At 39.1% G+C, this 27,489-nt stretch overlaps 1 protein-coding gene and 1 long non-coding RNA gene across 8 annotated transcripts in view; one reads left to right on the top strand and one right to left on the bottom strand.

Annotated features, from left to right (window-relative positions):
- LOC137445874 (uncharacterized) overlaps window positions 1-11,596 on the bottom strand; it is a 47,293-nt gene extending 35,697 nt beyond the window's left edge. The window contains exon 1 of one of the 4 annotated variants that reach the window (XR_010988517.1): window positions 10,600-11,596. This is a non-coding gene — a long non-coding RNA (uncharacterized lncRNA). Of the gene's footprint in view, window positions 1-162; window positions 567-1,240; window positions 1,367-1,562; window positions 1,652-10,599 lie in introns of those variants that run through there. The other 3 variants (XR_010988516.1, XR_010988515.1, XR_010988514.1) reach the window with 3 other exon arrangements.
- On the top strand, window positions 502-26,860 carry AMPD3 (adenosine monophosphate deaminase 3). Of its 4 annotated transcripts, none has more exons than XM_068147998.1 (15): window positions 502-580; window positions 3,911-4,136; window positions 5,931-6,126; window positions 6,618-6,783; window positions 9,163-9,382; window positions 11,571-11,700; window positions 13,841-14,035; window positions 14,281-14,412; window positions 15,246-15,409; window positions 16,588-16,714; window positions 17,540-17,703; window positions 19,640-19,760; window positions 20,952-21,125; window positions 22,238-22,348; window positions 23,205-26,860. In XM_068147998.1, exons 2-15 carry the CDS (start codon window positions 3,916-3,918, stop codon window positions 23,379-23,381), a joined length of 2,298 nt encoding a protein of 765 aa, XP_068004099.1. In that variant the 5' UTR covers window positions 502-580; window positions 3,911-3,915; the 3' UTR covers window positions 23,382-26,860. The 4 variants fall into 4 exon arrangements, with proteins under 4 accessions (XP_068004099.1, XP_068004098.1, XP_068004100.1 ...); XM_068147997.1 differs by lacking the exon at window positions 502-580 and adding an exon at window positions 812-1,109; XM_068147999.1 differs by lacking the exon at window positions 502-580 and adding an exon at window positions 1,283-1,468.
- The last annotated feature ends 629 nt before the right edge of the window (window positions 26,861-27,489 follow it).

Genomic DNA, 27,489 nt, shown 5'->3' with positions numbered 1-27,489 from the left:
CTTGCTTGTTTTGACCTTGTCATTTGTCTTGGGCTCTTTATCTGTGAACTTTATATTTATTTATTTTTTAAACATATACGAGCAGCTGAGCCGTGTCGCTGTGCTTCAAGACGGGCATTGCTGCAAACACTGCTGATAACTAGACATCGTCAGCGAACTTACTTAGAGTGACACGTCTAGGACGTTCCTCTCGAATCAAAGTTCTCTACATTAAAGCGCTTTTTGAGGAGGAGTTTTGAAATAAGCGCTTGAGAAGGCGGCACTCGTCCCGCAGCTGAGGCGGGCAGGAGTCTGGCCGGGTGGCGCGCAGCGGGGAGCTCCCTCCCACACCGGCCAGAAGACGCGTGACAGTGCGGCTTCGGTCTTGAATCTCCGACGGGGAAGGGGCCGCCGCGGCGCGAGGGAGGAAGGCTTCCCGCAGATCTTCCGTCTCCCCCCGAGGCCCTGGCCCCCTGGGGGAGGCACCATCCCCGTCCCTGCCTCCTCCGCTTTCGTCGCCGCAGGTGCAGCCGCCGGAGGAGCGGCGCCGGACAGCGTCTGCCACGGCCCCGCCGCCCTGAGCGGGCGTCCCCTCACAGAGGTACGGACAGGGCGCGCACCCCGCCCCGTCACCACCACCGCTGACGGCCCCTCGCGCCGCTAGCCCCCCGCGCCGGTGCTGGGCGGGGCGGAGCGGGCGGGGCAGCCTCTTCTTGTCCCGTCGGAGGCTGTTGCCCCTCTACTGGCGTCGTGCCCGGCTGGGGTTGCACCCCACTCCCGCCGTCCTCCTTCCGCCTGCCCGCGGCCCCACCTGCTGCGGAGCCGCCCCGGCCTGTGATGCTGCCGCCCAGGAGGCAGCTGGCCGTCCCTGCTGGGCTGTGGGCGCGGCGAGCTGGCACCTCTGACCGGGGCCCGCGGCGGCCATAAAGGGCCGGGGAAAGGGCGGCACGGCACTGCGGTACTGGGGCGGCTAGCTAGCGGGTGAATGCGGCAGAGAGAAGCGGCGGCATCTGGTGGGGGTAGCTCCTCCCTTTCCCCGCCGCCGGCTTCTGACAGAGCCCTTCCAGCCGGCGAGAGGGCCGGTGGCGGGGCCTGGCCCTGCCCTAGCATGGCTTTCCCTGGGGCGCTAGGTAAGTCCCGAAGCAGGCGATAGTTCTGTCCCGGGGTGGCGGTGACCTTGGCCGCCGCCCCGGCGGGGACGGAGTGCGAGCAGCCATCCCCGTGGCTCCTGCAGCGGGAGCTGGGCCCGGCCCTGCCCCACCTGCTCACGGCGCCGGGATGCGGCTTCCGCGCTACCAGCTGAACGCCCGCGGCAGCTCGAGGCGGCGGCCGGTGCTGTTCTCTTGGCGTGTTGTCAGGCGCGCTAAATTGCTGATCAGTAACTGCTTCTTAAATCATCGTTCCGGCAGTTCATACGCGGCACGTTTCAGGAGAAAAAGCTTTCCTCCGCAAAGGTGCAGAGCTACTGAGTAACCAAAGCAGCCTTTCTGTGAGTGCGATGTTTGGGAAAAGCACATTTGGTGGTGGCTGGATGGCATTCATGCCCCCTCCCCATCCCGTTCACATGTCTAGCTGTCGCTCACCTTGGCTAAAGGGCAGCACTTCTGTAGGAGGATAATGGATAGAAGACACTCATCTTTCTTCCAGTTCAGGATGGCTCAGCTCGCATGAATATTGCATAAAGTGCCTCACGGCTATTTCATGTTTATTAAACTAATTTCAGGGGCACAAGCTAGCAATGATGTAGGTGAGTCTACCTTTCAGAGTATTTTGTGCCTTAGACTTTTATTTGCTTAAGCAGAGAATTAGAGATCAGGCTCTGTAAGAAAGTAAAAAACCGTTTGGCTTCAAGTGAGGATTTTGCTTGTTTCTATAGATTCTGACTCTTTGCTATCTCATTGTAATGATTTAAAACACAGTACGGTTTCTCACTCAAGGTTTTTCCTATTGCATTTCTGTTTCTGTTCACAATTCTCTGAGTTCATTTATACTGGGAAAATGCTTAGCCATTGCTAAATATACAACCAACTGTTTTTTTTTTCCTGTCCTAGTCAGCTAGTACTGAAAAATTGTTAATTTAGCAGAAGTACCAACGGGTTTAGTCCACATTTTGCAACTGTTGCTAGCACTATTACTATAGTTGAGTAACTATCAAGACTGTTCTTGCCTGGCTGAAGAGCCCAGAAGGCCCTTGTTGCTGACAACTGTATGTATGGCAGTTACTGTTGCTGACAGCTGTGCTCATTGAGGTCAGTGGAAAGACTCCCATGACTTCATTGAGGGCTGAAATTAAGAAACTGAATCTAATTAAGTGTATTGTCATCAAATAATTAATCGAAATGTGTATATATGTTTGTGTTTTTTTTTAAATGTAGTTATACATGATTTTTTGACGACTCAGTACTACCTGCAAAACATACTCTCCAGGCAGAAAAACTGCAGAGAGTCAGTTCTTTAAAACCAGCCACATTTTTTCCACTGGGCTGTAAGCTGGTTCTTAGAAAATATACATGCAAAATAGTGTAGGTGATCACTAAATTAATATGTTGAGGTCCAATATATCCCTTGACACCTTTTCATGCTTGATTTGTTCTTAGAATAAAAGCAAAAGTGTTCTCACAGCAACTGTGGAAACAGGACGTTAATTAGAATCTTTTAGGCTGAAAACAAGAGGATCACATATCAAAAGGATCACATATCACCATGTGAAACTTGCAGCATGCTTGCAGAAATACTTTATGAAGGCCCTGATAAGTTATGCCATGAGTAATTAAAACCAGCCATGCTTCATACTGATTTACAGCATACATTGTTATTTAATTGAATACTATCTTGCATATTAGCATTTTTGTAACTAAAATGGATTCTGAAATGCCAGTTTTGAACCTGGACTTCACATGCTGTCAGAGCTTGGATCTGTTTGTTGTGACATGTTCATTGCTATTTTTAACTTATGTAATATGAATTTAATCTTATTTGTTAGAAACGCCATCATACTGAAGGCATTCAAAAAGCTTTACAGCACATAATAAATAATGCTGGTCAGTAGCTTACCAGAACTGTATTCCTCTCCAGAATGCTACCAGATATGTCAAAATTAATATTTTGGGTTGTATGAGAGTGAAATATAAATAAAGCCATGAAACTACAGAAGAAACACTAAAGATTGTATTTTCAGTAGTGCTACTAAACCAAAATGGAAGTATTTTGTGCTGAAGGGCTGCTTAAATAAAAATTTTAAACATTAAGTTTTGGGTTTTTTTGAGAAGTAGTATTTATATGAAAAGTAGAAATTAAAGTACATCTACTGTTTGCTGCCCACACACGATTCAAAGGCAGGATATTAAATACTGAAATCATTTACAAAATAAAAAGACACCGAGTTAACTAGACCATATTTACTTCAATTGTGCAATCATTTTACTTCACAGCAGCTCTGTGACTTTCTTTTCTGGGGACAGAACAGGGTGAGGTAGAAATGGGTAACATTCTTTTCTAATTTGCTCGTCTCTAAAATTGGTTTGATGTCACTGAGCAAGCAAGACGAGAGGCGACTGAGTGAACTGTGATTTCCAAGTTCAGTGCAAGTACATACAGCTAAGAGGCAACAGTCTCTTTACAGTATAATGTGTTGAATGATTATGCAAGTAAGGGGAATCTACTGACAAAGGTGTACTATATAGCTAAAGAATTTTCATGAGTACGACAAGGAGTTCCTCATTGACAAACTGGCATGACTCTGTAAGTAAAGATGCTTAAAGGATACCAGTTCTAAACTGTGGTCCAGTTTAGGTTCTCTGTAGCAGTTTTACTTCATTCTGCTTTTGCTCCCAGCTCTTACTTTTGATAGGTATACCCCCAAAAAAACCATTCCTACTCTCTCATTTATTGTTCTTGTAGTTATAACTTTGTCAACTGTTTTCCTTATTAGCCGAGATGCCCAGACAGTTTCCAAAGCTAAACATCTCTGAGGTTGATGAGCACGTGCGACTTCTAGCAGAGAAGGTATTTGCTAAAGTTCTCCGAGAAGAAGACAGCAAAGATGCCTTGTCACTATTCACTGTGCCTGAAGACTGCCCTATTGGGCAGAAAGAGGCCAAGGAAAGGGAACTGCAGAAGGAACTGGCAGAACAACAGTCTGTGGAATCGGCCAAAAGGTTTGTTCATTGGTTGTTTTCTCAGTGGAAAATTGTTTTTTTAAAGGTTTGATTGAAATACCTTGCAAGTAACATTCTATCTCCTACTACTTCAGGAGAAAAGTCAACATAGGTACCAAGTGCACCTATGTGATGTCTTTCTATGCTATGCATAAGCTGTAGGGATGGGCCTAAGGAACTTGGATTGTAGATGTTCTCGGCTGAGTTTCCAGCAATAGAATAGGTATTACTTATGCAAGTTTAACAAGCAGTATAGCTGGGTAGAAGTGAACAGAACTCTGTTTTTACTTTAATGTAAAAAGCCAGAAAAAGAAACACTGTCATGCCCCCCACCCCTTCCCTTTATTCTAGTTTCATTCAGAGAAATGGAAAATTTTAATGCAGCAAAAAAGGGGAACAGTATGATACTTCTTTTACTCTCTGTGATTAAAAAAAAAAAGGATGAAAGCAAAGACTTGACATTTAACATCAAGGGAGAAGGTGAATAGTGGTATTGGCATAATGAGGTTATTCACAGGTTTCTTTCCCTTGCAGAGATAAAATCTAACTACTATCAGCCATGAAAGTGCACATTCTGAGGTTTATAAAGATGATTTAAAACAAATTACACTCCACCTTTGCTGTACTCATGAAACTAAATTTGATTTGGTTTATGATTCTCTTTTATGAGAGAGACCTTACTCTGGTGTCAGACTGTTCCAGTATCTTAATTTCAGTGGACTGGCTAGACTGTTTCCTAAAATGATGGGAGCTCAGCAGCAGTCTGGCACCAAATGCTGTGGATGTGTACAGACTTCAAAAAGCAAGAAGCCTTTCAGAGCAAAAGCTAAGGTCAGTAAAATGCTGGGCATCATGTCCCTGGAACAGAAGGATACAACGTGCTGATGATACAGGCTGAGACTTCTGGTTTTGAATTGTGCCAGTGCAAGGGTTTCCCATTTGGCATGTTCATAGACATAAACAAGCACAGAAGGAAAAATGAGGCACTTTCATTCAAACTACTGTTTGGTGTATCCTTTCCCCCTAAACTACTGAGTTTCACTTTTAATTTGGGAAATCATCTTATGTTCTGCTGAACTGAACCTTTTCACTATATATGTTACAATTTTTTCACTGAAAAACACAGCATTCTTTTTTAGCTGATTTGTCTCTCAGTTCTGCTCTCAGAAAGGGCAAAAAAAAAAGGGGGTTCACCACTAAAATGCACTGAGGAGAGGAATGGACTTGCCTAACAGAGTCATGCTATGTTATTACTCTGCCAACCGACCCTGGCTTTTTGTTCACATCTCATCAGACGTTGCCTAAGGACTAACTGTGTACTCATCCTTTTCTTACAAGTTTAACTGACTGAAAATACATGAACTTTTGACACTAGTCTTGTGTGACAATTAGATGAGATTTTAAATCCTGGGAAGAAGTGTTTGTAATAGCACAGCAACTGAAAACCATCCCTGACACTTCATGAAATCTGATGTTATCGGTGTCTATGAATCAAGTCCTACTAAAACTAAGCACAGTGATCCCATTTTCCTTCTGTACAGTGACTTGCTGAAACTGAACTTGTAAGAAACAAAACAAAACCAATCTTAGGACATCTTACGGTGATTATACATTATGGTATTTGTGGAGGGTGAATGCCACAGAAGAATAGCTCAAATGACAAATGCTTTGTGGCTAGCGTTTTTCCTGTGGCAAGAGAAATTTAATTTGTAAAAATTCTTAAGGGATGATTTATTTTTTCTGCTATACTTAATCCTTTATGCTTATTTTATGCTTCATACCATGAATTCGTAGGAAGAAAAGTTTCAAGATGATTAGATCCCAGTCTTTGTCATTACAAATTCCATCTCAGGAATGGAAGTCACCTTCAGCCAATCCTATCCTGTCTCCTGCAACACCAGTTCTTCCAAGTGCTTTCATGCCAGTCCAAGTGCCATATGATGTACCTGAGTTTCAGAGGGTTTCTATTAGTGGGGACTACTGTGCAGGGGTAAGAAACTTTGTTTTCCTCTTTTCTTTTTTTGTTGCTTCTTTCTTTTCTTTTCACCCCTTTCTGTATTTAGAGGTGGGGAGAAAACCCCAACCAGAAGCAACTAATGTGTATAAAGTGTGAAATGCCAGTATATTAAGGCTCCTTGAAACAAAGTGTAAACTGCTTTGTAAGCACATTGATTTGCAAAACAGTTAAAGTCAAGGTCAGGTAATTTTAGACTTTTTATAAGAAAAATTGCATTGAATCGCTGAAAATGCATTCAGGCATTAAATAAATGAGTAATATCTGGGGGGGGAGATCTATTTTGCTCATTGTATTTGGACTTTGTTTCAGCCATTGGCTTCCTGACATGTTGGGTAGGATTTTTATGGTCAAGCCACACACATGCACATTTCTAACAACTCAGTCTCCTTGTTACTGGTGAGGATTCACTTTGATGCTAAAACTGGTTTTATTTTCGTCAGTATTTATTTGGGCTTTCCTTTCAGGTTACAGTTGATGATTATGAACAAGCTGCCAAGAGCCTGGTGAAAGCTCTTCTCATTCGAGAGAAGTATTCACGTCTTGCCTACCATCGCTTCCCGAGAATAACATCTCAGTACTTGTGTAGCATGCAAAATGAAAAATGGAAGGTTGAAGATGAAGTGCATCCAGGTGAATATCCTTGTTCTTCTTTTTTAACTAGAGTTAAACCCATGAACTGCTGGAGTAAATGTAAGTTAGTTTATTACTTTTTTGGGGGGGTGATGATCTCTTCTGATGTCTTTTCTACTGAAATTTATTCTGTTAGCAAGTGGTGGAAAATCACTCAAGGACCTAAATTACAAATCCTATGTCTAATCTGAAACTTCAAAGATGTCAAAAGTAAGAGGAAATGAAAAGGATTGAGCTCCTCTATATTGCAAATTGTAGGACAATATAGATCGGGCTTGCTTATTGGCCTAAGTCAGTAATTTCATAGGCACAGTACCCTTACTGGGTCAAGACTGGAAGTTGTATAGTCATACTTTGTTGGGCATTCTGCCTGGGTTAGTAAACTGATCTCTCAGCAAGGCTTACTAGGTTGAATATATTTCCCACCATATATGTCACAAATTATATTTGTCATTTAGATGTGTTGTCTTGAAAACTTTAGTAGGTTAAACTGCACTGCTAGTTTTTGGATTAGCCTGTGAGAGGCAACGTCTAGTCTGCACAGATATGCTACTGTGTATGTATCCATGTTGTTGGCAATGTATTCTCAGCCATGAAGTGACATTTTAAATCAATAACCATGTAGCACAGTGGTTGAAAGAGGGTAAATTAACATGTTTTCAAGCCTTCTTTAGACAGCAAAAGAGTAATATTTGACAGGAAAAATATATTTAGAATATCTGCCAAGGAGCTATTTCCAACCTATTACTAGGTTAGTAACTGCTTTACAATTATGATTTTAAACTTACAACATAAAAGTAAAATACCAGAATCACATAATCAACCAGGTTGGAAGAGACCTCCAAGATTATCAAGTCCAACCAATCACCCAACCCTATCTAATCAACAAAACCATGGCACTAAGTGCCTCATCCAGTCTGTCCTTAAACACCTCCAGGGATGTTGACTCCACTGCCTCGCTGGGCAGCCCATTCTATGGGCAATCACTCTCTGTGAACAACTTTTCTTCTAAGATTAAGCCTAAACTTCCCCTTGCACAGCTTGAGACTGTGTCCTCTTGTTCTGTTGCTGGTTGCCTGGGAGAAGAGACCAATCCCCACCTGGCTACAAGAATTAGAGATAAGAATGGTGTCAGTTTATAACATACATTCAGGTACTCTAGGTGAATAAAAGGACTGGTTAACTACTTTGCTGTCTTGGCTTAATTGAACAGGGAAAAGACATCTCAATGACAAAACTGTGTTGTTCAGTTGACATAAATGTAGTTGAATTATTTTATGCCACTTGCATTTTTAAGATATTGTAAAAGAAGTGACGACCACTCAGATCATGTTTGAGTGTTCACATAAGCTGAACCTCACAGAACTATGTGTGCTTACCTGATACACAGAAAAAAAATAGTAATTTTATAAAGGAATTACAAAACAGTTGTGAACAAATCTCAACTGTGCTTCTGGTACTTTCAGATTCCAATCATGATCAGAAGGCTAAAGGGGAAAACTAGAATTGTGTTGTACTATCTCTGGCTTCTGCATTTAGCCATTTTATTAAAAAAAAAACCCCAAACAAATAAAAAGCAACACCCCCTCCCCCTAGACCACCAGAACCCACCAAATGCAAATCACAAACAAAAAGAGCAAATGAAAAAACATCAATCTAAACATAACAAAACCAAGCAAGCAAACTCCCAGAAAACCTGCAAACCAACCACAGCCTTGGGCAGAGTGAAAGGCACCAAGTTTTTAATGATTTCCTGCTCTTGCATGAGTCAATCATATTCAGTAGTGGTTGAGAGAAGAGGAAACAATCCTAGTGTGTATGCACTAGCCCAGCTCATTGGGCTGTGGGAAGAGCAGAAGTGTAGTAGTAAAGCACAGCCTGTTCTTTCCTGATGTTTTACTATGAGAACAGCAGCATTACTCTGTGCTTAAGTACAACCTTCCAAAATTACTACAGTGAGTCAGAAGGCGAGAAGAAAATGAGAGGGTGAGTGATGTCAACAACTGTTTTGTTGTTCAAAATTTTCAGCTGTACTCTCAGCTCTCCCTAATTTAAATACTTCTGGAAACTTATTTTTAAAATTGTGCCATCATTCATTAATGAAGGATAGTATTAAATCTATTTATACATTGTTTCAGAGAACTCTAATAATATTTGAATTAAGGTAGACCTTTAGCTGAAAGAGGAAATGCAATTAAAGCCTGGCAGAATAAAGCTGTGTTGTAACAGCAGATCTTTTATAGTAACTGAAAATGTGATTTTACTGAAAGTATTAAGATGTTAGAAATGAAACATTATAGAAGCAGAAAGTCCTTTTTGTAATTATCTTGTCTCTTGTCTAAGCTATTTCTTCTAAATGTAATGTAAATTTATTTCCAGATTTCCATTCACCCCCAGAAGAAAATGAAGATCCTTACAATCTCAATGATGCTCCAGATAATTTGGATTATATTATCAAGATAAAAGGTGGCATTCCTTTTGTTTATGATAACAAGGAAATGATGGATCTCAATGAGCCTCACAGTCTGCCATATCCTGACCTGGAGACCTACACCCTTGACCTGAGCCACGTTCTTGCTCTAATTGCAGATGGTCCAACGTATGTTTCTTTATTTGCCCTTTCGGGCTGCTGATTACCTTTAATTTAATACTTCTATTTTTTGTGATATTTAATTCCTCAACATACTTACTCTGCAGTTATGTTTTGTTTTGCTGTTCTCAAACGTTAATGCATCATGGAGTGACTTAAAAGGGAACACCCCTTAATCCCTTCCTCCCCAGCTATATTTAATTTCTTTAGTTTCTTTGTATCAACCATAGCAAAATGAGAAGTAGTTAACTGAAAGGCAAAAAATTAGACAGATGTTCCCATTCCAGTCAAAACTGACCCAAACTTCTTGAGGCATAGGAATTGAAACTTGAGCCTTGTCTTTTTAATTTTTTAAAATTTTATTTTTCCCAGAAACATCAAACTCCTGGGAAGTCTCTAAAAGCCAGAAATAAGCAACTCTGGCATGGTCACTGACACACTCCTGACAAAGCAGTGTCCTTGCCCAGTGCACAATGAAAACATGTGCATCCAGTTTTCTAATTTACTTCCCAGCTGAGGACTGGAAACATCAAGGCTTCTCATGTTTAAACACCAGGAAAATAAATTAATCCTCCCTAGGATGGAAGAAAGTAGAAATGTGGACAGTTGTTCTGAACCATCTGCAATGTCTGTCAGCACTGCATTCCTAGTTGTTCTGCCTTGGAGAGATAACTTCCAATGTGACAAGTTAGTCACGCCTGATGCATTATTTCTCCTTTAAGTATGTGCCTGATACCTGCACCATAATGTCTCCTTGCACACTGAGAGTGGCAAAGCAGATGTGTTGAACTGTCCCGTTCCCTCAGTACATTTGGAAGTGCAAAGCCTACGCTTCTACCAGAGTTACCAACACTTCTGCTCCAAATCAAAGCTAGCTTGACTGTGCTTGTTTATACTATGCAATGGATAAACTCATTTCAATTTCAGTCTGTTATATTCCGAGAGAGATACTGAGAAGATTAAAGGGCATGCAAGAAAAACTTGAAGAAAACTGAAGACCCTTCTTTTCCAGAGCTTCTGTTAAAAGTCTTTTTCAGGAAGCCCTAAGTAAGAAAGGCCTTTGTAGGACATATTTGAATGCACCTTTGCAAATGCAGTAGGAATCACCTGCTGCTTTCACTTCTTCAGGTTAAGTTTTCACAGGCAGATTCACACTCTGATAAATACCAAAAGGAAAAAGTCTTTTCAGTAATCCTGTTGCATAAGACATTAATGAGCATGATTACCTATCAAATGTGGGGCCACTTGGAGATCAAGACTCTATTGTTCTTTAGTCTTTGCTGTTCTTAAACTGGTGAAATGTCACCCTTACTTTTCTGTCTTCAAGTCTCTTGAATAATAGTATAATCCAACAAAGACTTCCTGAAGGGGGCAAATGGGTCTTGATTAGTATCAGGTATAGTGAGACCATGTTTGAATCAGACTTTCAAATACATGATGGGCTATGTGTCCCATTGAGGAGGGATTGCTAATAATAAAGCAGAACAAAGAAGGCTATTACATGAAGAGTGTTACAAAACTATTGTAGATGCATTAGGAATTTGACAGATGGTGAAGAGAAAAACCATGTCATTGGCTAAAAATAGAATGAAAAACAACAGGAGATGAAAGGTAAGACAGGAGTAGGCAAGCAGGAACAACCCCACACAATTTGTCTAAGAAAAGCACAAGAAATTATTTTGGCAAAAATGTATTTGTGCACAAAAGTAGTGGAATTTAAGGTGTAAATCTCCAAAGTACATTTCATCTTATTCTGGCTTCTTAAATTCACATTGAAACAGCAAATAAACTTTGGGGAAAATATTCCCCCCCCAGTGAGTAAATAGAGATTACAGATTTTCTGCTACATGTGAGGCAATTGCTCTATTGGAGGCATAGTTTCAGAGCAGTAGCAAGTTTCATGGTTTCTCTGGTTATCATTACTGGGAGAATTTCGGTTTATGCACAGATACAGTGATAGCTGTACTTGAGCAACTTAAAGAACATAATGCAGTTATGTAGACTTCTATTTGAAGTTTCACTACTAGTTTTGTTCTGAGATCATATTGGATATTGACTTACGTATTTGTTAACCAGTAGGATAAGAAGAATGGATTTGTGTTGGTCTTAATTAGCATGAAAGTTTTCACAGTAAATTGTTTCTGAACCTGAAATATGAATAGTTTTAAGTCACAGTTGTGTTTTGTTTTTTTAACAGGAAAACATATTGTCATCGGAGGCTTAACTTTTTAGAATCTAAGTTTAGTTTACATGAGATGTTAAATGAAATGTCAGAATTTAAAGAACTGAAGAGTAATCCTCATCGAGACTTTTATAATGTGAGAAAGGTAAGTGTGAAAAGGAGTAAAGGCATGACTTTGTTTCTGGTAGGAGTTCCAGCAAATTTGCTCTCCTTGTCTGAGGTGTGGATGGTATGCCTGATGTGGCATGTGCATACCACTCAACTGAATTACATTATTTTAAGCATATTAACATTTTTCTACATAGGAATGTTCCAGGAAAGTTAATTTGAATGTGAGTGTTTTAAATGGATTATGCTAAACTCATCTGTTTACTTATTCAGAATCAAAAGGACTTAGTTGTATGTAGATTGCTTTAAAGGAGTGAAACAGAGTTAATTAAGTTCACTTGGATTAAGAATAAAAATATCCACATGGAGATGTAATTGGTTTTAATTCATTTAAAGACAGTCAAGTGCAGTTTTCTCCTTTGATGTACATAAGTCACACCAGACTGTCTGTAGCAGGAATGGCTGTATAGATTTTGGGATAAAAATTTCACTTCATATTGAAAATAAGTGTTTAAATACATGTTGGAAGGAAAAAAGACCTCCCACAGAAACTGAACTGAGGGTTAATGCTGCCATCACTATTGGGTAAAAATGTCTGTGAAATATGAAGTAAAAAGGTTGTAATTTGACTTACCTGCCTCTGAGATACACTGGGATGTAATTAGGAGATAGGTAGGGGAGTAGGGGAATCAAGGTCATTTCATTTCCTGGCATATTCACACCCAAGGGAGCTGCATTCACTTCAAAGTACAGAAGTAGCAGTGTTATGCTCCATCATTTGTTTCCCTTTCATTACAAATAAGTCATTGGAAAGCTAATGCTTCCATTTGAGAGGTGACTTTTCACAAAGCAGTAATTGTTGCTGGTGGTTTGAACCACTTCAGGTCCATTTTGCCTTGTTTCTATGTGCAACTGGAAGACACTGACCTTGTTTTGTAACTTCAGGTGTTTTAAATCTTTCTTATTGTGTTTTGGCTAGTGCTAGTACATCCAAAAATCATTTGGCTTTTCCCTATAGAGTGCTGGTTACTGAATGTTTGCTACAACTGTGTTAATAAATTGTCAAGTACAAAATCTGCTAAACAAGTGTTTGCTGAATGTATCCCTGTCTATCACAAGGCTAGAAGCAGATGGATTGTTAGGTAAATTGTAATGAATTTCACGCTTTTATCTGTTAAGCATATGGATATGAGGATCTATTAGCTAATTCACTCAAGTAGGCCTCAAGCGGCAATGACACAACTTCTAACTTGACAGTTTTGTGTAACCCTGGACAAGATATTTACTGCAAGCCATATTCAGAGAAAACATCTCACTAACTGACACAAACAAGGAATTGCAATGGATTTGTTTTTCATACCTGCTGGAGGCACCTAAGAAATTGCCCATGCTTAAATCAGCAAACAACCCCCTACATCGCATCAGTTGCTGCTTTGGATTGTGTTCTAACATAGGCTGCTTAAACAGCAGCAAAAGCTTCTGAGCAGAAGAAAAGCAATAAAAGAAAAAAAAAAAAAAAGCCCTGAAGAACTACTCTCTCAGACCTTCTGTGAAGCTTGCACTTCCTTTAGTGTGTGAGGATACATGAAAAAATCTGTCAGCATTATGTGTTGCTGCGTTATAATTAAACTTGGGAAAAACAGTGACAAAATCTCTCAGGTGGACATTTTGCAGTTCTGATGACCTAGGATGTTTCATGTGGCTGAAATAGAAAAATTAATTATGCTTTTGGGAATAGCTGAGAATTCCCTGTCAAGCTCTTGTAGTCAGAGAGGATGGTTGTAACTATAGCCTATGGCTAGAAAGGCATCATTGAATCATGGATGAAATAAAAGGATGTTAAAGGATCAGAGTGCTCTTTAAGGAACTACTGAATTTAATCTGAACCCAGGTTCTGTGGCTGGCATTTATAATGTATTAACCTGTTGGGTATGTTCTTAGATACACAGGAAACTATTAATTGAGGGCTATTTTATATGTAGTTCAGCTTCTTGACTAATTCCTCCAAACTCAAAATCTTAGGGTTCTGAAACATTTTGACTTCCTTAGGCACTAATCCATTTGGTACTTAAGGAATATTTTAGAAGGTTTTATTCATTGTTGTCAGTGACAAAGACAATTTGATAATTTAAGTTCATCAATATGGATGATAAGCATGATTAACCTTTTGATTTCAGGTTGATACTCATATCCATGCTGCTGCTTGCATGAACCAGAAACACTTACTGAGGTTTATTAAGCACACATATCAAACGGAGCCTGACAGGATCGTTGCAGAGAAAAAAGGCAAGAAGATTACTTTAAAGCAAGTTTTTGAAAGCCTTCATATGGATCCTTATGACCTCACTGTAGACTCTTTAGATGTCCATGCAGTAAGTCTATTAAAATGACAAAATAAACACGAAAAAGCTATGTTTTCTAAATGTAAAATTCTGGTTTCTACAGTTTGTGTGCTACATTATTAAATCAGAATTTGACCTCATGCATTACTTGTCATGTTTGAAGTAAGTTAGGATTGGCTTTTTCTTTTCTGTGCCTGTTATGGCTAGGCAATTTAATTTATAAACTCTTGTGTGTGCTTAAACTCATGGTTATTTGGTTTTGGGTCCTCCTTCAGGGTCGTCAAACATTTCATCGATTTGACAAATTCAATTCCAAGTACAATCCAGTTGGTGCCAGTGAGCTGAGGGACTTGTATTTGAAAACTGAGAACTACATTGGTGGTGAATATTTTGCACGTATGGTCAAGGTAAATAAGTTTCAAGCTTTCCCAGCTGTGGAGAAATGAATGTTTATAAAACTTGTGGTCATAATTGTATCTGGAGCTAACACTGTGGGTAAGCAATTCCAACTATTGTGCTTACTTTAGCTATTAGTTGAAGATGGGCCTCTGCTAATTCATCCACTGTTGCTTTCTAAATAGTTTCATGATTTAGAAACTCATACATGTAATCCGTGTGTGAGTTTAAAGCAGCGTTGTGTGTAGTTTCAAATGAATGAAGAGCAGCCAAAGATCAATTCACTGGCATAATATTTTGTTAGGATGTAGTCGGTTAGTGGTAGCTGCCAGGGAAGGAGGAACTAGGGAAGCACCTCTGCTTAAATCTGTTTCTGCACAGGATTCAAATTAATTTTTTGTAACAAAAGAATTAGTACTTAGATCTATAGAAGTGCTTGTCTAAAATTAATAGCCTTAACATTACTTACTGCCATGTATTCTGGGTAAGATTCTCCCTTGGTCTGCGTATTTTATGTAGTCATTTACTACAGTTTAAATACTTTGATTCAGATTCAGCAATTCTGAGCATATGTCTAACAATGTAATAACTGTACAAGAATTTTTCCTCTAAATCTAGGTGTTACAGTTAGTTATATTCAAATGATAACTGAGATGGGTTGCTAGTGGAATATTTAGATGCTTAAAATAAAAGAATAGGTTAATCAGACACAAGAGTCCCTTTATCTTTCAAAAGTGGCAATGCAGCAATGTCTGGTCTGAGGAAAATACAATGATAAATATATTACTAGCTGTAACTGATCTTCAGTATCCATATTAAAGCAAATATATTTATTACTCAATAGGAAGTAGCCCGTGAACTAGAAGAAAGTAAGTACCAGTATACAGAACCTCGCTTATCCATTTATGGACGGTCTCCAGATGAATGGCTGAACTTGGCAAAATGGTTCATTAAGCATAAAGTTTATTCCCCTAATATGCGCTGGATAATTCAGGTTCCCAGAATCTAGTAAGTAATCAGGAGCTCTTGGTAATTTCAAAAGTTTAAAATCATACCAGTGGTTTAATTCCTCATATATTTTAGATGGTTTATGAGCTGTCATGTAGTTCTAATTAAAAGCAATGCCCTGGGAAACTTATTGACCATTGCTGCAGTTTCCCTGACAGTCTGGGGCTGGAAGAGAGGAGATGGGGTTTGAGTCTACTTTTTATGAAGCTATGTAAAATTATTATGAATTATCTATAAGTCTGAAGATATTAAACCCAGAAATTACAAGGGGGTGAAATTAAGCTGCATTCAAGGGCAAGGTAAAATATAATTTAGTAATGAGAATAAATCAACTTTTTTTTCCCATAAAGGAGTAGAAAATGCTCTGTGAAACTGTTATCACCAAGCTTCCTCAAAATCAGTGACTAAATGACAGTGAACTAGAAAATGCAACCCAGATTGTTGATTTGCAAACTTAAGTCAGTCAGTCTTTGTTTTTAAGCAGCCTTTGGGACTTAATTAAATGGTTCTTTCTTTCTAATGCTATATATTGTAAATACAGTCCTACGTAATTCAGATCTGACCTTCATGTTTTGAAATTTCACAGCTGGAATGTGAGTAGGGAAAGGAGCTGTCAGAGTTGTTCATAACCTCAGAGTGTGTTTCTCATTAGGAAAAAAGTATCCCCTTTAATTCCTAACACAGCAATTTTTGCATGGATGGTGGAGTCAATGCTTTCATTAAGCCCTACCTTTAAGGAAGTACTATCACACACTCAAGTACTGTTGCTCTTTTCTGCAAGGCTTGCTAAAGCAGAACATTTTACTCTAATATGGTGCAGTTACAACTTTGAAAATCAGACTTATTTCATAAGGGATAATTCTTTATCTTCTCTATTAGTACTTGGATTGCTGTAAGGCAAAGGGTCACTGTCTTGAGACAATCTACCCCTGCAGGCTGTCTCTATTTTTGGAGCACTTGGGAGCTTCAGCAGAGCCTGGATGAAGCAGAGTGCCAGGCAGTGCAGGAAGTAGGGCACAGAGACAACCTCTACCCTAACATAAACTTAATTTTTGAATCTGGGTGGATCTGAAGTTGTAGAACATAAACAAATAAAACCCCAAACAAACATGGAAGTAGAGGAAAAACATAGGCTGACTAAAGAATGGTCACAACTGTGTGTCTTTTTTCCCTTTCAGTGACATATTTAGATCAAAAAATATTCTGCCTAGTTTTGGGAAGATGTTGGAGAACATATTTGTACCTTTGTTTGAAGCAACAATCAATCCCCAAGACCACAAAGAATTGCACCTTTTCCTGAAATATGTAAGTATGATTAGATTTTCTGTCTCTAAGGAAATTGATCCTCTCCTACTCATAAAGTTTATCTGTCAACAGCTGTTTCCAGACACTAAAAAGCTTCCTCCTCCATAGATTACTTGTATTGTTTTCAAGCCATGACATACATTTTAATAAAAGCCTGGGTGAGGCCCTGTTGTAAATAGTTGCTGTTTATTTCTAGTGAAACAGCTCAACAGCTGTTTATTTGTCCTCTCAGTAATAATTTCTATAAAGATTGGTCAAGAAAATGTTCACATGCTCCTGTGTAGAGGAAACATCAGAATCTAGGGATGTGTACTTTGAACTTGTCCCTGGGACTGGCCTCCGAAATGGAGGCAGCCAAAGGGAAGCATTGTATAGGTCCTCAGGAGAGTGGTGGGGATGTAGCTGCTTGAGGAGTGCTTAAAAGAGACAATTCTGAGTATGCCTCAGATAAGGCCAGAGGCTCCCAGGAAGCCTCAGAGTTCTTCAGTTGCTCTTCAAATAACAAAACAGGTCAATGCAAAGGATTGCAATGGGGATCTGAGGGAATCTTAAAGGCATGTGTCACCCACAGGAATTTGAAGGCTTTTGTGCACCTGGGCCTCCTACTCGTCTCAGAATTTAAACAATGGGTGACACTTCCTTTGAGAACACATTATTCCAGCTGTCTGCACAGCTGTAGGAGGGCAGAGCAGCAGGACTGGTGGCATGAGGAATGTGGAATGAGGACTAGGTGCTTTGTACAAGCAACTCATAAAGTCAGAGTAAGTAACACTAAAGTTTGCTTCTTGAAAGCACTTGATTTCTGTGAATCTCTTCTCCCACCAGGTGACTGGCTTTGACAGTGTTGATGATGAATCCAAACACAGCGGCCACATGTTCTCAGACAAGAGTCTTAACCCTGACCTCTGGACCAGTGAGAAGAATCCCCCATACAGCTATTATTTGTATTATATGTATGTGAATATCATGTTGCTAAACAACCTTAGGAAGTAAGTAGTCATTTTCCTTTCATAAGCTTCCAGAAAGAAAAATCAATAATCTTGGTCTCAGTCTGGGTCAGTGTCTAGATCATGTCTCTTTTGAAGCAAAGATGATTTCAAATTATTTTAGAGTCCAAGAGGAGTACATGAGTTACTCTGAAAATATTAACTGCAAAATTAATTCAAATTAATTACTCAGAATTTGTAAAGTCATCAAATTAATATTCTTGTTAGACTTTAGTATCTTTGTTTTGTGAATGCTGTACACCTGAATACATCAAACAAAACCCTACAGAACTGACTTGTTCATCTTTGCTTGGATTCATGGTAGATTTCCAAACATAATGTACCTGGTAGTAGCTTGTTATCTCCTGGTAATTTAAGAGATACAACATTATGTAGTGAAATAGTGATTTAAGGGCTGCTGCTGTTGTTACTTGTAAACTGCACATCTAGCTACCTTAATTTAGCATGCTTCTTGACTCATTCAGCTTTTACTACTCTTCAAACCAATGTCTAGGCAGGTAATGCAGGGAGTTATGACACTGAACGGGAGATCATGACTGTAAAAGCAGATTTTGTTATGGGGCTCAGTAAAGCATGAAATTCAACTTGAGTTTACATTCCTGACTCACTGAGTGATCTGCACAACTGACTCAAATTGAGGCACAGTGAAGTTGTCCACTGACAATATGGTGTCATCACTTCCCTGGCATGGATTTGGTTCGTTATTTTTTAGAGTAAGATTTTTGAGATTTTCTTGTAGGAGGTGCACAGGTTTGTAATTTTAATAGGTTTTATCCAAGCTAACAATCAAAATTATATTCTCTCCCACAACTACTTCAAGCATTTCTTTTACTATCCTATATAATTGAAACTCATAATAAAAACATCCACCTTAGATTACCCTGTACCTTCAATAAACTGTTATTTTCAGTTCCTTAATGGAACACAGTACAGCAGATATCAAAGTTATTCCAACTCCCAATTTCTTTTCCTTTCCAGTTCTCTGTAGTCCATGATTTTTTCATTTCCAAAGACAGAGTTTCTGTCAGAATTTCATGTTTCTTATTTTACTTTAAGAGCATTTCACTACTATTTGAAAATCTCCCTAATAATTAAATATTTTGTGTCACAATGAATCCATGAAACCCTTCAGCCTGCTAACATACAGATTATTTGAGGCACCACAGCCAGTGCATGACAAGAACATACTTTTGGTAGTATTAGCAAAGTCAGCAAGGACAGATTACATCTTCACATCCACTTTCAGGAGAAACATTACTAAATATACATCCTAGGGCTGCCTTACTCTAGCAGTCCTTGTTGGAGATGTTTAAAACAAAGAATTTCAAGTACTTATGGGACATCTGTTGACACTGAGCAACAGGGTCCATTAGAACCTAAAGCCCACCATACTTGTAAATAAAAATAGTTCTAGAAATTATAGTATGAAGTCTAGTGTAATAACTCACACACTTGCTCACTTCTGTGCCTCTGAAAGTGTGTTTTTATGCTACACTTAACCTGGTGAGAAGGCAGGTTGTCATCAGACTAGATAGTTAGCTAACCCTTGGCAGTATGTTTCATCTCTCCCTTCATTTTGAATCTGGGAATGATGCAGCCACAGGTTGCATGTGTTCACGTAATTTTCCATCTGCTATTTCCCTCAACTGAAATCAGTTCAATAACTGTTCACACAGTACCTAAATAATTGTTAAATGAGGTGTAACTGGGTAAGGAAAGAAGGAAGACACAAATATATCAGGTGGTGGAAGGGGCCTGGGTAGAGGGACATGCCCAGAGCAGCCCATGGACAGGCCTGACTAAATCTCATGTCATACTGTATGAGAATGCGTGACTTTTTAACTGTTCCCATACTAATGATAATTATATATAAACTAGTGCAGTTTTTGTCAGTAGAACTTGCTTTTAATCTCCTCAGGGAAAGAGGCATGTGTACTTTTCTGTTTCGACCTCACTGTGGAGAAGCTGGGTCTATCACACACCTTGTATCAGCCTTTCTGACAGCAGACAACATTTCTCATGGATTGCTCTTGAAGAAGGTAATCTTGCTCATCTAACATAAGCACTATTTGCTTAGACATCAGTAACTCATTCAAATGGCAGTCATCACATTGACATTATCTGGGCAGCCTAAAATTAATTTTCTTAGCCAGGCACAAGTAACTCTTCAATTGGTCAGAAACCCCACCTGGAATACTATGTTTAGCTCTGGGGCTCCCAATGTAAGAAAAACATGGACCTGTTTGAGTGAGGTCAGAGGAGGTACACAAAGATGATCAAAGTTACAAAGAGTAACTGGGGTCACCTGATCAAGAAAATTAATGTAGCTGTATAACACAGCAATGTTTTATGGAGGTTTTTTTATGACAGGACAAACATTAAGTGATAAGCCAGGATAAAATGCATTACTTAAGTCATCCCACAGCCACTGTTTTGTAATTAAAATAATTGGTCAGTGGGTGGCAGGCTTGCACCAAGTTTACAATAAACCTTGGTAAACAGCTCTTTTTAAGTTGAACTTTCTCAATGCTTGAAACATTCTCTTTTTAAAGATATCCAACAAACCCAAAAAATGTTACTTAAAACCCTGTCTGATGTTATGCTCAGAACCAGCAATTCCTAAAATCAGACCAAGACAGAGAAGTACTAAGAGTGTATTGGACTAAAGCATTCTCTTCTCTCTCTCCTGCTGGTGTGGTAACTTGGCACAGCAGATAATAATAATAATAAAGGCCCTTATTAACATTCACAGCTTGGCTAAGCTAGAAATAGTAACAAAGATGAGGTGACCACAGATTATTTACATTAGCAACACAGGAATTCTAATAAATTAAAACTATTTCTGCTCCAAAAATTTACCTATTGGACTGCAGTTTTGAAAATAACGATTTGCTCAGCAGTTCCTACATATCTCTGGCTTTCAGGTTTTGGGGGAAAGTACACAGTGTCTTTAACAGTCATACATAGTTACTAATTTGCCATAATACTGGTCACCATGTTTAGAAAAGAAGATGACATATATGTTGAAGAATGTAACTTTATTAAAATAAGATTAGTAATGTCTAAAATTCAGTCTTCAGAATATTTTCTGAAGAAGTAATTTTAGAGTCAACCTGCCTTTTTTTTTATCTTAGTCCCTCCTCTGCAATGCTGTTTCCATTTTATCCAAGGGAAAACCTTTTTTTCATTATCTCATGGTACTATTAAATACTGATTGTTTTGTTTTGCAGAGCCCTGTCCTCCAGTATCTCTATTATCTTGCACAAATACCCATTGCCATGTCTCCGCTTAGTAACAACAGCCTGTTCCTGGAGTACTCAAAAAATCCACTACGGGAATTTCTACATAAGGGACTTCATGTCTCTCTCTCCACAGATGACCCCATGCAGTTCCATTATACAAAGGTAAGCCTTGCAGCAAACACTCATCTTTCCGTTTGGCAACAGCTCCACACAGGCCCAGAATGACCGGAAAGCTGGTTTATACCATTGTCTAGGATATAAAGTTTCATGTCTTTCAGTCACTTCATTCATTATTCTTCCTCATTTTCAGTCCACTACTCACTGTTAGGTTTCAGAAGGAAATGTCTGATTTCCTAATTATGTTTCTTTTGTACTCTTGCCTCTCCAGTGTTGGCTGTTGGAAGTATAGAATGAAGGATGAGGCTGAAGGGAGGTTTGAGCCTTCATAAACAATCCTCTAGAGAGCCAGGAAAGTCCAGTTTCCTTATTAACAAATCTGGGGAAGTACATTACAAACCCACAACGTGCAATCTCTGATGTATGAGCAGTTTGCTCAGCAAACTGAAACTGATTCTTGCCCTTGAGTGGCCCGGCAGGACAGAAATGCCCAGTCACTCATTTTGATGGTCAAATTTTGAGGTTTACACTGCCTCTGAGACATTCTGTGCCTTAGAAGTGGCCTGTACACTGCTCAATTGTGTTCTGAGGACAAGCTGAGCGCTGGTGTGCTCCACCCACATTTGGTCCTGGACCATGACATGTCTTCTAGAAGAGACAACTTTTTTGTGGGGGTTTTCTGTATGGATGTAATGCAGCAGAAGTGGAGTTACTCAGAGTGTGGTAGACACTCAGTTGTGACAGCCCACTAGAGTCAGACCCAACCTCTTTGTGTGGAAGGTCAGAAGTGAGAAACATCCGTGCTATCTATGTAGGTATTCATTAAATATTTGTGACTAGATCCTCCAAAGTGTTTATATACACTGGGATCTCATTTGAAATAAATTCCTCTAAGGAACTGGATGCAGGTTTCAATCTCTTACAGTAGACACCCAGTGCCTATTAATTATTTAACAGTCATTTTGAGAAATCTGAAAAAAACCCAAACTAAATCAACAATTCTGTTCATTAGTAATTGTGATGTTAAGGTCTTAAACCTCTAATTTTTCACAGCTGTTTACAGATAATATAGAAATTCCTTAATTACTAATGAGTACATATCTCCATTCACATCTGTCTTACATATAATTTAATACTAAACATCTTTGGTGATACAGGAAGCTCTCATGGAAGAATATGCTATTGCAGCCCAGGTGTGGAAACTAAGTACCTGTGACTTGTGTGAAATAGCAAGAAATAGCGTACTACAGAGTGGATTGTCAGATAAGGTAATTATGGCTGAAACCAAGTCTCTCTTCAGGGCAAGTAGAAACTGTCTGTAGTATGAAAATTCCATATTAGCTGCTTATGTGATGTATTTGTGCACATCCCTATCCTGTTTTCCAGAAATATTCACAATCTGCTCTGCAATCTTACATTTAAAAAAAGTATTAGCATTACATTTCTCCTCATTAGCTTTGTTTTGGCATTCCCAAAGCATGTAGAGACACTAAGTGCCTGTTTATGGTCAGTTCTGCCTCCTGTCCCAAACCTTCAATTATCTGGGTGATATCCTTTCACCATCTTGCATTGAGTGAAAAACTAGCTATTGTAAGCAAGACCTGTTTTTCCGTGGGAGTACTACAGAAAATACTCTGGTTTAGATAGGCAGTCAGGTTAGATTAAATTCCCTTCTGACTTCAAAATTCTATACACCATGGCTTTTTCTATGACTTACTTTAGAGCATTTGCTCTTACTTTGTCTCTCTTAAACATTACTCTTCAGGAGCTGGTGTTACTACCAATATTTTCTAGGGACAGCTACTCATTTTCCTCTTATGCAATGTTGACCTACAAAAGAAATCTAAGCCTCCTTTTGAACTTGCATCAAAGATGGAGTAGTGAAGACTGAAGACTAGCACAAAGGGTTTAGCAAACCAGAGTGAGCATATTACAGACAATTTTATATAGAAAACTTTGGCCGTAAAACCTCTAAAGCTGGTTAAGACTCTAAAGTACATTGGTCAGCTGGTTGAAGCTCTTTTCACTTGCACTAGAGTTGTTCAACTAACAAAGACTCAGTTATACAATAAATCAAAGCTGCTGAACTGACTTCTTCCTTCTCATGGTTCATCCCATTCACAGGAAAAGCAGAAATTCTTAGGGGTGAATTACTGTAAAGAAGGGCCTGAGGGAAATGACATTCGAAAGACAAATGTTGCACAGATCCGGATGGCCTTCAGGTATGAGACGCTGTGCAATGAACTTAGTTTCCTGTCTGATGCTATGAAAACAGAAGAGATTTCTACTCTGTCGAAGTAGTTACAGACTCAAAGAAACCAGAACATTTCAATCCTAAGCAGGATAAATTCCTAATTAACACCAAATTGTCTGTCTTTGATGCTACCAAGACAAGTGAACAGTATCCAGGAAAACAGAGAATCTATGGAAGGTAAAGAGAATTTGCTGCTATCTCTTACTGCATTATTCTCATGCAGTAAATTTCAGTTTCTACAAACATAAAGCTTTGTAAGATTGCTGTAAATAAATGCAAACTCAGAATCATGTAATATTTGCATCATACTGTCTTAGCTGTGCACTGTATTTTAGCTTGGAAAACAACGGAGAATATTGATGGTGCATCTGTGAAACACACCTTCTGCAGCTGCTGCCTGTACACATGCACCTGGATTCGTCCTGCTAGTCTCAGCAGCGATCACAGCACTTAGCAATTCCAAGTTAAATTCTTTATTCATTAGCAATTTGTATGAGGTGCATATTTTTGAGGCTACCCTTTCATTCCAGAAGGTGTTCTGACAGAGTTTTTAATCTTTGTGTTTCAGCAGTTACACTGGAAACCAAGAAAAAATGCAATCTGGTAGTCTTGTTTAGTCGCTAATTAATTACTTCCTGTTGTTATGTAGGATGTCTGAAGAACAGCAGATAAATGCTTTTTAATTTAGTAAACAGAAAACATGCTGTCAGGATCATCGCTATTGTACATTTTGAGAGATTCTAATTATATCATGAGAATTTTGCCTTGGAAGTTGAGAGCACTTTTTTTAATGCTTTATAATGGGAATATGTGGACATGCCAGTTCGAATTACTTGGAAATTTATGCAGATAATTTTGGTTGCACGTAAAGAAATTTTTTACTTGAACAAAGGAAGTGTTCTTATCAGTGGTAGAAACTCCAGACCTGGGTTCTGGTCCTACTTCTGACATCTTTTTACACATTTGTTAGTTTGTATTTTAGTCAATTACAGTTGAGTGAGATGTCAAACTGACTATTTATACAGAAGCTAGCCCACTTGAACTATGTCATTTCAAGTCATGTTCAACTTTTTAGTTATGACGGAGTGGCTAGTAAAATACAGCTACTGGAACACTTAGCGCTGTCACTCTTTTTTCCATTTGATTGTTTGTAAGTTGCAGTACTGCTCATTCGGAAAGGATTAAAGATAAAACCAAGATAGCATCTGTGTATTGCAGAAGCTGCATCTAGTTTCACACCAAAAAAAGGGTTTGAGGCTAGGGACAGCAGAGAATGTTGATGTATGTAAGTCCAACATTGCACTACTTCATTTGAAGGCCTAGTCTCTTAGCTAGGATCTTGAGTCCAGGGTCAGAGACCGGGGTATATATGAGAATACCTAAGGAGAATAGGCATCTCAGATCAGTAATTCAGAATTAGTGCATAAAAAGCAAACAGTGAATACTAGCCAGTCAAGCCTCCCTAGACCTAGAACCATGCATGTTTTACTACATCAGATGTCTTGTGCCACCTGTATTTCTAAGGCCAAGCCTGTCTCCCAGGGGGTGGGCACATACATCCTTCCTTTCAAGAGATGATCACTATCACTTCCCTTGTAAATGCAGTCAGATGTAGCAGCATTGACATCACCAGTACCCAACAACTCATTAATGGCATAAATGTATAAACACCCTGAAGGCACACACACTCTCCTCAGGCTGTGACAGTTCAGAGCAATACCTATAAGGACACTTTATTTAATAGTACCTGCTGTCCTGAATGGTGATTGCAGGGAAATAGCACCAAATAAAGGAAGAGGAATTAATTCCCTATTGTCTTTAATAGCTGGGTAGCCCTGTAGGAGACATTAAATCTAAGGACCCTTACGAAGCAGCCTGGCAGTAAGGCTGCTCTGAGAGAGGTCCAGGCACGGGAGCAGAATTTGGGCCATCCAGCCAGCATTACACTAAGTCAGTGTCACACAGGGAGCTGCAGCAACTGCAGACTTCCATTCAAACTAAGGCTGCAGAGAGACAGTGGGAGACTTGACTTTAGCTCTTCTGTGCCCTAGCCTAATGTCTGCAGTGTTCAACTAGTGCTAGATTTTGTATTCCTTGTGTAGCTAAAAATAATGTGAAACAGTGCTGTGCTGCTCAGCTCTATGATAAGAACATTGTCCAAAGTTCTTAGTCAACAATACCTACTGGTCTCACTGTTAAAAACTTTAGCAGCTCACATAAGGCATTAACAGGATTGGCAAGTGTAATTTTCTTAGGATGAAGCCTGAAACCAGTGATTCAAACAGTTTAGCTGCATAAAATGTGGACATCTTGTTGTCATTAGTACAACTCATTAATAAATTATCAACATAACATTATTTACCTGAGGAAAGTGTCTGCATCCAGGTTAAATAATCAACATGCTTGAAGAATTTAAATACTTCTATCTGATAAACACTGCTTTACTTACATTGTTTCACCTGGAGATTGCTGTTGCTTTTGTTGTCATTTAAGGTTTCTTTCTTAGTTTTCTTAATGTTATACAAAATTAATGTATAATACCTTTTTTAGCCTTCCTTTACCTCAAAACATCAGGTTCTAATATATCTGTAGCTTTTATCAAAGAAAAAACAAAAACCAAACAAAATTGGATTTGAATATTCAGCATTCAGCTGATGGATAGATGATTTTGACAATAGCACACCAGTGGCTGAGACCACAAGGTCTGCTTTCTGTGCTTCCCTCTGTGCTGCTTCTAAGGATGAATTAAGCTAATAGTGTTATTTAGGGAAACCAATACCCTTTCAAGCTTCCACTACTACATCTGTTTTGTTAATCTTTTAACTAGGCAAAAGTTACTGATTCTCAAGCTCTGTTCTTATATTTCAGCATCTTTATTACAGTTACACTTTTGTTCTAACGTACAGCTGCTCAAAATAACTTGCAGTCTTAGGATATATGTGCAATGAAGGACAGGCTCAGTGCTGAAGTGTTACTGATACCTGAATTAATGTTGTACATATTAACTCCAATGCAAGACAAAGCAGCTGTTGATTTCCTGCCCCTCTGCCCTCAACAGTGCTGAGATCAGGCCTGGTTATGCCACAGCTTAGAACATCCTTGTAGCTGGTAACTGGAGTGAATGTTGCTTCAGAGCATAATCTCATTGGTGCTAAGGTTCTGACATTATTCAAGTCTTCCTCAAATCTGTTAGCTCAGAGCATTTTACACTTTCACCTAAAATGGTGAATCATGGTTATTTGATTGTTACAACATCTGAACGATTTCTAGTGATGCTCTTCCATTCTGTTATTTAGCAAACTTGAGGCATTTGGTCTGCCACTGGATAATACAATTCCCCCCCCCGCCCTTTATTTGTGGCTAAATCCTTTCTGTTTGCTTAGCTAGAATCTAATTCTGAAAAAGATGGGTGCAGGTAGGGATGTTTGTAAAATTGCTTTTTCTTTCTGTGCCTGGGTTAAATTATGTTTATCTTTTGCCTCTTGTGGAAGCATTAAACATTACACTAATAAATGCACTATAAAAATATGCCTGGGGGGGTTGTGTCTGTATACCTCTCAATAAAACTGTAGCTGGTCAAGGTCTCCAAATGTGAGAAGAACTGAAAACCTATGCCAATTAAACTGTTAGTATAGAAGATTAAACCAAAATTAAGGACAACCACAGCGTGAAAACTGGAAAAAGCAGTGGAGGTAAGGAAGATAATAAACAACATTTAGCTGTTGGATAATACTCTTCCATCAAAGTTCCAGCTATGTTCACCCAACTGGTAGTATTTTTTAATTTCAGTGTTGAATATTTTAAGCTGGAGAGCTTAATTAACATCTTGCCAGCTCAGATACAAAAGTAGAATGTGTTGCCAGGTCCCTCACAGACATAACGTGGTTAGTTAACAGCAAAACACATCATCTGGTGATCATATACTGGAAAAGAAAGCTGACCTACTCAAGTTAATCTCAGCTACATGTAGCAACAGGTAAAGAATGTTTGGTCCTTAAAGAAGATGTTGCCGTATGATAAATTTTAGTCTGTAGAACTGGGCATCTGAATAAATCACACACCCCAAAAAAGCCACTTTTGAACATACTAAATTTTAAGATCTGCGTATGTGAAAGCAGAATTGCATTCACTCAAAACATGTGAGGATAAAACCTT

Source organism: Melanerpes formicivorus, unplaced genomic scaffold (genome assembly GCF_026170545.1).
Source record: "Melanerpes formicivorus ecotype bairdi unplaced genomic scaffold, bMelFor1.0.p_v2 SCAF_16, whole genome shotgun sequence".
NCBI lineage: Eukaryota > Metazoa > Chordata > Aves > Piciformes > Picidae > Melanerpes > Melanerpes formicivorus.
This window is presented reverse-complemented; position numbering and strand designations above follow the sequence as displayed.

Excerpts from the sequence above, each read along its gene's own strand:
- AMPD3 (XM_068147997.1), top strand. The coding sequence starts at position 965 with ATGCGGCAGAGAGAAGCGGCGGCATCTGGTGGGGGTAGCTCCTCCCTT. Across the intron at positions 1,110-3,910 it reads GGCTTTCCCTGGGGCGCTAG|CCGAGATGCCCAGACAGTTT; the intron begins GTAAGTCCCGAA and ends TTTCCTTATTAG. Across the intron at positions 11,701-13,840 it reads ACTTTTATAATGTGAGAAAG|GTTGATACTCATATCCATGC; the intron begins GTAAGTGTGAAA and ends TTTTGATTTCAG.